General features: G+C 48.8%; 1 protein-coding gene across 8 annotated transcripts in view; it reads right to left on the bottom strand.

Moving 5' to 3' along the window:
- TRAK1 (trafficking kinesin protein 1) overlaps positions 1–9893 on the bottom strand; it is an 86402-nt gene that overhangs the window by 30433 nt on the left and 46076 nt on the right. For all 8 annotated transcript variants that reach the window (XM_023743704.1, XM_023743705.1, XM_023743707.1 and 5 more), the window contains one exon: positions 5696–5772. In XM_023743704.1, the coding sequence (XP_023599472.1) occupies positions 5696–5772 (77 nt within the window). The remainder of the gene's footprint in view (positions 1–5695; positions 5773–9893) is intronic.

Consider the following 9893-nt stretch of genomic DNA (forward strand, 5'->3'; position numbering starts at 1 on the left):
CAATAAGAGTGTCTTCCTTCTACTGATGGAACTGTCCCCATTTCTCATAACTACCCCTAAACTGGAACATTATTTGGGTTTCTGCCTAAATCAGTGCTTCCCGAATAGCTATTCTTCTTTGTTTGTTTTTTTAAATCTCAAATAAATGCTTGTTGCCTCTCACTTTGAAAAGCCTTTTATTTTTAGGTTCATGTAGTTAAGATCAGGAAAAAAAAAAGCTGGACAGGAGTCAGTCGTAGCTTCTGATTGGCTATTAATTAACTACGCGGCCTTAGGTCAATGTCCCCGCTCCGTGAGGATCAGGCACACTCCAGGTTAGCTTTCTCCAAATTCAGGCAATAACCCTTGAGCAGGTTGAGAGTCATTGTAGTAGTGGCAGCCGACAATTCGGTTTAAAGAAATTCAACAGCACAGAAATGAAATACCAAAGTGCCTTCCACGTAATAAGGGTACGATTTCACACATAAGCTTTTGCTTGTCATGTATTTACTTATGTGAGTCCTGGGCCACAACCTAAGATGCATTTCTTACAGCGGGTACAGGTCCAAAGTTTACCTGTTGCAGGTGAACTGTTCAACTCTGAAACTGTGAGAGTTCGGGTTCTGATGGAACATCCCTGGGCCCGGTTGTCTGTCAGATGGAGGAGGGCAGAGGGGCAGACTAGCTGAAATACCCTTGAAAAAAATCTTCCAGCTTAATGATTCATTGACTTGTATCATTAAAAAAAATCTATATATATAAAAGCCTAAGCAACCGGCTGACTGGCCGGTAGCTATGATGCACACTGACCACCAGGGGGCAGATGCTCAACGCAGGAGTGGAAACCACAGGCATGGAAACATGAACAGACTGATGAATCTCAGAGGAAAGGGGGGAAGAGGGTAGAGTGGAGGGTGGGAAGAGAGTAACCAAAAATCTTATATGAATACTAGAGGCCCGGTGCACGGATTCATGTACCAGTGGGATCCCTTGGCCTGGCCTGCGCCCTCTCGCAATCCGGGACCCCTTGGGGGATGTTGGACTGCCGGTTTCAGCCCGATTCCGATCCCTGCAGACCAGGCCAAGGGCTCCACTGGTACACGAATCTGTGCACCGGGCCTCTAGTAAATAAATAAAAATCAATAGCTTTCATTTCTAACTTCTTACACATCCACCGAACTCCTCCGTGCAACAGCAGCACGCCTTCCCTTAGCTTATCACAGGCGTTCCACTGAATGACTGGAGGTCAGAGTGTAATTTGGGAAGATTCTGGATTGACAGGGATTTGACCCTGCCCCCCCCTCCCCCCCCCCGCCCCAGGTCTTAAACAGTGCTAAGGCCCGTAACTGCTGTCTCTACTGTCCCAGTAGCCAGCCGGGTGTCATGTGAAGTGAGCCGTAAATACCCCAGCTCATTCCCACAATTTGTGTCTCCCCAGCACTCCCTCCCATGGGACAAAGGTGGCCAGGGAGTCTGCCTACTCAGCAGAGATGCTCATCTCTGTGTAGGCATCCACGCCAGCTACAGTGTCTTCCAAGGAGAGTCCTCGCTCAATGGCCCTGGATCACTTCTCAGACTCAGCAGTGGTGCCTGTTTGGCACCTGGAGGAAAGGACCCGACGGGATGTGTGAGGGAACTTGCACACCTACCTGTCTAGAGGCTGTAGTCCAAGTGGTTTCCGCCGGAGGACACTCAGCTAAAACTGCAACACCAAGTCCATGTCCCTTAGAAGTGTGGTCACCAAGTTCACTCAGGTCTACTCAATTTCACTACTAGAGCAAGTCCTCAGACTTGTACCCAACAGGGGCTTCATGTCCATTGGCTCGCTGCCTCACTCTTCTGCATCTCCATCATGCAACCATAGGGGTTCAGAACGAGTCACCCCAAGACGTGCCTTTGCAGTATGCAGATTGTTTTGAGCTAAAAGCAACTCCTGCCCCTCCCTTAACTATCTAGAACTTACATTAGGGGCATTGCCCACAGTAAAAGATTATGAGAGGTAACCTCTTTTGACATAACTAAGTGCAGGACAAACTTCTATTTACTAAGCATCTGCTCTTCTTCTCATCTGACAATGACCCTTTGAAGCACCCAGGCTCGTCCTAGCTCAGGATGTCTTCTATGTCCATGGTCCCTGTCTGTCTCCCATCCTCTCCTGCAGGTGGGGTCCTGGACTCTCTCGTGTATGTGGGGTTCCCATACATATGTCGGTATTTGCTTGGGTTATTTTCTCTTGCTGATCGGTCTCACGTCTACTTGGTTACTAGGCCAGCCAGAGGAACCCTGAGGGTGGAGGGAAGTTTGTTCCTTCTCCACACCTCCGAGCTGCAGAGTTCCAACAAGCACAGGCATTGGCTAAGCCTCAGCCACATTCTGTACACACATTCCATGGCAAACAAGTCAAGCAGAAATGATAACAAGGAAGACCGGCTGGGGAAGGCAGTGCGAGAGCAGGGGGAAGCCAGAGCCCAGGAGGACCAGGAAACAGGAAGGGGAAGAAGAGCGAGTGGGCGGGAGCTCAACAACCACGCCCCTCGCCCTCCTCGTTGCACCCCAGTCCCCACCCGGCCCTGCCCCCCTGACCTGAGCTCTCACCTCCTCTGCACCAAAAACCTAATCCTTATAGGAACATAAAGAAAACTCTGCCGGGGGGAAAAATAAAAGGGCAAGACATTCTAGTATAAATAGTTACCGATGAAATGAAAACAACAAAAAAGTTCCTGTAGGTAGTGTCTCTGGCTTCTCTTTACTAAGGTGGCAGGCTGGCTGAGTGTCTCCTGGAAAATTATAAGAACGAAAAAACTCCCATTTCTTACCACCAGCCAACAACATTTACTTCTGAATGCAGGGAAGCAGCTAGGAAATGACCACTGGATTCAAATACGGCGAGAAGACAAGACTACAACTAAATAACGTAGGCCCTTGGAAATAGGCTATTAAAGAATGGGTTCTTTTAGTGGCCGGGAAAGGTAGCTGGGTGGACTCATTCTCACTGTTCACTCCCTCTTCCCAGATAGGCTTTGTTTAAAAACACACGGAGACTTGTGTCTCAGCCCCTTTAACCAATGAACACAACCCTGGAGCTGGGGAGCACCCTGCCCCCCACACCAGGCAGCTAACTCATCCCATTCACCAATTTTAGGATAAAAAGCGTGACAGCTTTGCCCAGAGGTAAATTCCGAGCAGCAGCGAGCTAGGGCAAGCTGCGAATCCTGTCCCCGCACCCCCAGACGCAAACGCTCCACACTGGCCGTGCTTTGGGGCCCTGTGCGCCCTCCCCTCCCCTCACCCCCCGCCACCTCCCAGCACCCCATCTGCATGAGGCAGGCGTGCAAACCAAAGCAAACGATCACGGTGGGAGGGAACGGAACCAAAGCCAAGACAAGCACACACAGTACAAGGTCACACGCCTGGGGCAGTGAGGCGTTCACCAGGAAACCCGCCTCTTCCAAAGAAAGGCAGCGACTCAGGTGTGATTCTTATCAGGACAAGGGGAAGAACGGCAGAGACCAAACACACCGCTACACACCTCCGTGCGGCGAAGAGCCACTGCCAGTGACTAGTAAACCAACGTGGCACAACACAGCCACCTGAAAACGGCCCCACGGTACCCTCTCCAGTACCTCGGTTATCATACAAGCAACAGCTACTCTTTATGCGCTGGCACAGTCAGGAAATTCGCTGGGGGAAGTGAACTACTTTTAACCAGCATCTGCATAAAGGGCTGGAGCCCCAGGCTCCCTGGGAAGAGATCCTCTCTGGTCACTGGTCAGGGCGGAGCGCGTGTCGCCTATGGAGGCCCCAGCACTGCCAGCTCACACTCCGCCAGAGCCAAGCATGCGGGCAGGGGACACCCCCTAAAACACACTACTCGGCTCCTGTTTTTAAAGTAAAAATGTTCCAGTGACATTCAACGAACCGTGTTCCCCAAAACTAAATCCGCAGAGCATTGAACCTGACGGCCAAAGCAACAGAGTCACGCGCCTCCCCGCCCTGCAGGGAGGGGCCGGGGCGGGAAAGCAGCCGTGCCAGCCAGGGTACCTCTGCACCCTCAGACGCAGGTTCCTAACTGAACAGACTTGGAAACTGACGGGGAATGGGGCGAGGAGCAGTGGCTGGAAACACCCCGACCTGGAGAGGATCCCAGGGTGCTGGCATTCTTGGGGAAATGGACACAGCAGAGAGGCGTCCGGAACACACCATTTTCCAAAGTCGGTAGTGGTGCCACGCTAGCCTCCCACTTGGCCAACGCCGGCCACCAAGATGGCAGTGACTGGGGCACCCCAGAAGGCCTGTACCCTACCATGCTCCACCACCGGCCCTGTCACAGCCAAAACACCTAATATCACTCATTTGGGGCTGAGTTTGTATCTTCTCTGCCGTGCGGGTGGTCAAGCGGGTCTCAGCTCCTGCCCCCACTCCACTCATCGGGGCCTGTTAGTGGGTGGCCCTCAGGAAAATGGGGGGGAGGGGTCGCAGGGCAGGTGAGCCCCCAGGAACCCAGAGGGAATCAATCTCAGACCCTCAAAGCAGATAGGAGATGCTGATGTGCAAAAGGGAAAAACACGGGAAAGGAGAGACAAAAACTGGGGTAAAAAGATGCCCCCCCTCCCCCCAAAAAAAAAACACCAACTCGTTCTCACTATTGCCACTTGGTCTTGTGTCTCAACCTTGTCCTGCTAGTGGTTGAAAATGCCAACAAAGATTCCGGTGTCTCCCACATCCTTCTATTCTTTTCCTGGAGAAGGGCTAATGAATGGTCACGTGACCCCAACTCATTCTTGATTCCAGAGCAGAAACAAGGATCTACAAGTGCCTTAAAGGCCTGATTTGGGGGTTGGGGGTTGGGATGATAATGTTTAAAGACTGGCACTTATTCAGCAAATACATCCTAAGAACCTGCCATGTTCTGGCCTGCTCTAGGCATGGGAATACACACATTATACTCATCTGTTTCTAGAGGCGTCCCTCATGGCTCCACAATTCTCGAAAGCCAACAGAATGCCGAGAAGAAACCGACAAGACCGTGTCTCTAACATGCCAGCAGCTCACGGGAACCTACGCAAGTTTCCTAAGTTCTTCCTGCCGTGCTTATTTTGGTGGTCTCCACGTGACACTACATAATAAAATCCCCTTAACCTGATGTAAGTAAGAAAGAATACATTACAAAGATATGGGTAATGATATATTTTTTTCTGATATTCTTTGGATGCACTGAAAATATATTGTGGGAATATATTTTAGGGCCGTGGTCGGCAAACTGCGGCTCACGAGCCACATGCAGCTTTTTGGCCCCTTGAGTGGGGCGCTTCCACAAAATAGCACGTGCGGGTGCACGTACAGTGCGATTGAAACTTCGTGGCCCATGCGCAGAAGTTGGTTTTTGGCCTGGACAAGTCTATTTTGAAGAAGTACTGTTGTTTTTTTGGCTCTGTTGACTAATGAGTTTGCCAACCACTGTTTTAGGGGTTTTTAAAAATCTTGAAACTGGGTATTCTAGCAAGTCTTTCCATGCTTATCCATAAATACCATAAACAAGCTTACCGCTACAAAGAACTACAAAGCTATTGATACAAAAAATAAAGCCACTAAGTCCCCTGAGAAGGCCCCATTTCTGAGGTTCTTCCCTGAGACTCACAGTAACGCATGCTTTAATCAATACCAATTACAATCGGTCAATTCTAAGCGACCCTTTCCCTTCCCCCGAAACACTTACCTCCTCAAGAAGCCGAGTGACAGCATCAATGTCATTATATGTCTTAGTCATCTGGCCAACTCTTTCAGCACATAAAACTGCAAGAAATAAAAAGGACGATGATCAGACAAGAAATAACAAGTGTTCGTGAGGATGTCGAGAAAAGGGAACCCGGGTGGGAATGTAAATTGGTGCAGCCACTACAGAAATGCAGGTTCCTTAAAGAATTAAGACTACAGTTACCATATGACTTAGCAATCCCTCTTCTGAGTATCTACCTGAAATATCTGATAACACTTCTTTGTAAAGATATATGTACCCTCTGTTCATTATTTACAGTAGCCAAGACATGGAAAAAAAAACTAACTGTCCTTTGACAGATGATTGGACAAAGAAGCTGGGGTACAGATATACAATGGAATACTACTCAGCCATGAAAAAGATGAAATGCCGCCATTTGTGACAACATGGGTGGATCTTCGGAGTATCACTTTAAGTGAATGAAGTCAGACAGAAAAGGACAAGAACCATATGATTTCACTCTCATGTGAAATATAAAACAAAAGCAACAAATGAACAAATAAAACAAACTCACAGATACAGACAACAGCATGGTGGCTACCAGAGGGGAAAGGGAGTGAGGGGAGGATGAAGAGGGTAAAAGGGTCAAATACATGGTGACAGGAGACTGGACTTCAGGCGATGAGCATATAATGGAATATACAGATATTGTGTTATAAAGCTGTACACCTGAAATTTATATAATGTTATTGACCAAAGTTACCCCAATACATTTAATTTTTAAAAAAATATATTTTATTGATTTTTTACAGAGAGGAAGGGAGAGGGATAGAGAGTTAGAAACATCGATGAGAGAAACATTGATTAGCTGCCTCCTGCACACCCCTTCCTGGGGATGTGCCTGCAACCAAGGTACATGCCCTTGACCGGAATCGAACCTGGGACCTTTCAGTCCGCAGGCCGATGCTCTATCCACTGAGCCAAACCGGTTACGGCTACATTTAGTTTTTAAAAAGAAAACAAATGACCATGAAACTACCAATGACCCATCTAAAAAAGCAGTTTCAAAACTGTGCCTGTATATCAGGCAAAAAGGGATGTTGGTTTTGCCAAGTTCAACCCACACAGCACTCAGCACCACCCGGTTTCATTTCCCAGTTCCAGGGAAGAGCCCGAAGCTCTGAGGGGGTGAGGGGGTGGGGGTGACTTCAAATTTCTGCAAGGCCTTGACATGGTGTGCGACATATTTAGAGGTGGTACTGGGGGTACAGCACTAGGTGGACAGGGATCTGGCCTCATACAAACTGAGCAAACTAAAATGGGTCAGCGGCACAGCCACCAAAATTATCACAAAGACCAATAGGAATCTAGACCTCACAAACCATAGAGCCCCAACCCCAGGGACAGAGAGGGACCCTTCAGAAAGCAGCTATTGGTACAGTCATTAAACAACAGTCTTAGCTGGTCATTTCATGATGGATGGCACAGGCCTCCCCCTCCCCAAATGGCCTAAATTCTAAGGCTTTGCAACCAGTTTCCATACCATGAAAACTAGGGTGACAGAGGTTTTTAATCCACTCCCCAAAGACCTCTACTATCACTGCAGTGCATGTAATCGAGTGAAACGCTCCCTCTCGCTGACTCCATCTTAATTCCAGCCTGCATTTCTCCCAGGGCCTTCAGGGAAGAAGCTCCTGCTATCGATGTGCAAGAATTCTGCTTGAGGCTGAGCTTTCTGCAAAGATTTGCAGGAGCCTCGAGACCAGACACAGATCAGCAGGGGTCAAGGGACCAGGGAACTAGGAGATTTACAAATTTCACACTCTTCCTCGGATCCCTGTTGGTGGCGAGGTGTCACACACTCTTGCCCTGCCCATGCTCCCTTCCCTTGACATAAAAGAAGCCTGAATTCTGGGCTCTCTTAAGATGGATTTGCAGACGCTTTAAGGCAACTGCCTCCCATCTTCTCAAGCTGGAGCCTTCTTGGTCAACAAACTTTTCCTAACTCCAAACTCTGATGTTGTGAATATTGGCCTTTATGAAAGGCCAGGCACATGATCCTTGAATTGGAAACACACACACACACACACACACACACACACACACACACACACACAGCAATGTTTCATAACATGTATAATTTACTGGGCTCATAGGAGGCTCCGTGCAGGCCACTTTGGGACGGTGTGGCTTTGTTCTCCCTTCCACTGGAGAAAAAGGCTCATGCAATGAAAGAGGACTTTATTCTGATGAAAAATCTCAGGGTTGTTCTATTTTAAGTCCATGGCAAGGAACTGATTTGCGGTTCGACAAACACCAAGAAGGTAGCATGGGTTTTATTCGGTGGAGGAAGGAGTGAATGCAAACGGATTTAGGGCCAAAGTATGAACTCTTTTGAAACCTGCCACTTTCGAGCTAAATAATAACTTCTTCGTTAACTCTTCTCAACTAAGATGCTAGAGAGCTCGGCTTTGTGACAGCCCACGCGAGGCATCTGGGGACTGTATTACCTGCCAACCTCAGGAGCAGCTGCAAGTGAAATGCAATCGGCCTCTAAATATTTTATTAAACCCAAGTAGAGATCATCTCAGGGAAGGCGCTCAGAGAAATCTGACCCGCTGGCATGATTTTCCAGCTTTCAGAAGGTGACCTAAAATCTGGTTCCAAATCTGAAACCTAAGCAACACAGAGCCCTGCAGCCAGGGGCGGGGGCTCCCCTTCCCCGCCTGTCCCCCATGCAGCCCCTCCCCACCCCCCAGCCTCAGGCCCTTTCCTTCCCCTCACCTCCCTTGGAGCTGCTAGGTTGGAAAAGGCAAGGAGAATGCGTAAAGGTTGGTTTAAACCAGAATTGAACTTGATGGAGGTGGAGTCCAGCTCAAACTGCTGTAAAAAGTTCATCAGTTTGAGGTCCTGAGAAATCTTTAAGTGAAGACTCCTAGGCCGCCGACAATGGTTAATTTTCAAGATGTAGGGCTGCCATGCTCTGCCCGGAGCAGATAAGGTACACGGAGCCCTCCAGCCAGCTGGCGGTGGGCAGCAGCATGGGAACGGACCACAGCAGTCACCAAAGGCCCAGAGAGGTTAAACAACGCATCCAATGCCACACAGCTAGCAAATGGTGAATTTCAACATAAGAAGGGCCTCCTAGCAGGGGCAGCAGACATCATTTATGAAGTCCCTGACAGCCCTGGAATTTAATGTGCTTTCTCGACTGATCCCCACAACTCAGCAGCACCTACTTTACTGATAGGTCATTTTATATTGATTAGAACATTGTTTTTCCACTTTTTAGAACCCAACTTCCAATTTCCCCTTCCCAGTTATTTCTCGGCCTATCTTCTATGCCTCAGCATCCGTGTTTTGTTTTGTTTTTAAAGTACATTTTATTTTCCACACTCTTTGTTGTTAAAAAAAAAGTATAGGCATGTTGAATAACTTTCAAAATAGTCGTGTACCCCATAGAACAGCGGTTCTCAACCTGTGGGTCGCGAGCCCTTTGGGGGTTGAACGACCCTTTCACAGGGGTCGCCTAAGACCATTGGAAAACACATATATAATTACATATTGTTTTGTGATTAATCACTATGCTTTAATTATGTTCAATTTGTAACAATGAAATCGGGGGTCACCACAACATGAGGAACTGTATTAAAGGGTTGTGGCATTAGAAAGGTTGAGAACCACTGCCCTAGAAATCCTGACGAGTCTGCTCGAGACAGGAGCTGGGACCTGGGTGTCAGAGCAAAGCAGGGTCCACAGATCAGTGACCTATCCCTTCTCACTCTGACCAGCAGCAGCAGGTGTCTGGAGAAAAAGCTCCCCTAAATCTGGCCCCTGATCCCGCAGGAAATGCACCTCGTAAAAACCGTCTGCCCTGTTCAAAGGAACAAGGGGTGGAAGGCTCCCAACCCGAGAGCCACAGCTAGAGAGCTTCCCATAAATTCTCAATGAGCCGCCCCGATGCCAAGTTTCCGGGCGTTACGAGCTGTCCTTCAAAGCTGCCTCCACGCTCTTGAACCGAATGTGTCAATGCTCTGCTTACCGACCTTCTCCACCTACAAGCGGCCGCAGCCTCAACACCTAAGACACGGGGACCACCCTTCCCTGGCCCCGGTCTAGCCTTCTCGCCTCCTCACTGGCCACCTGTGCCCATTTTCCACCCCAGCTCACCTACCCCCCGTGATGCCACTCAGGTGTC

This window comes from Myotis lucifugus, unplaced genomic scaffold (genome assembly GCF_000147115.1).
Source record: "Myotis lucifugus unplaced genomic scaffold, Myoluc2.0 scaffold_408, whole genome shotgun sequence".
NCBI lineage: Eukaryota > Metazoa > Chordata > Mammalia > Chiroptera > Vespertilionidae > Myotis > Myotis lucifugus.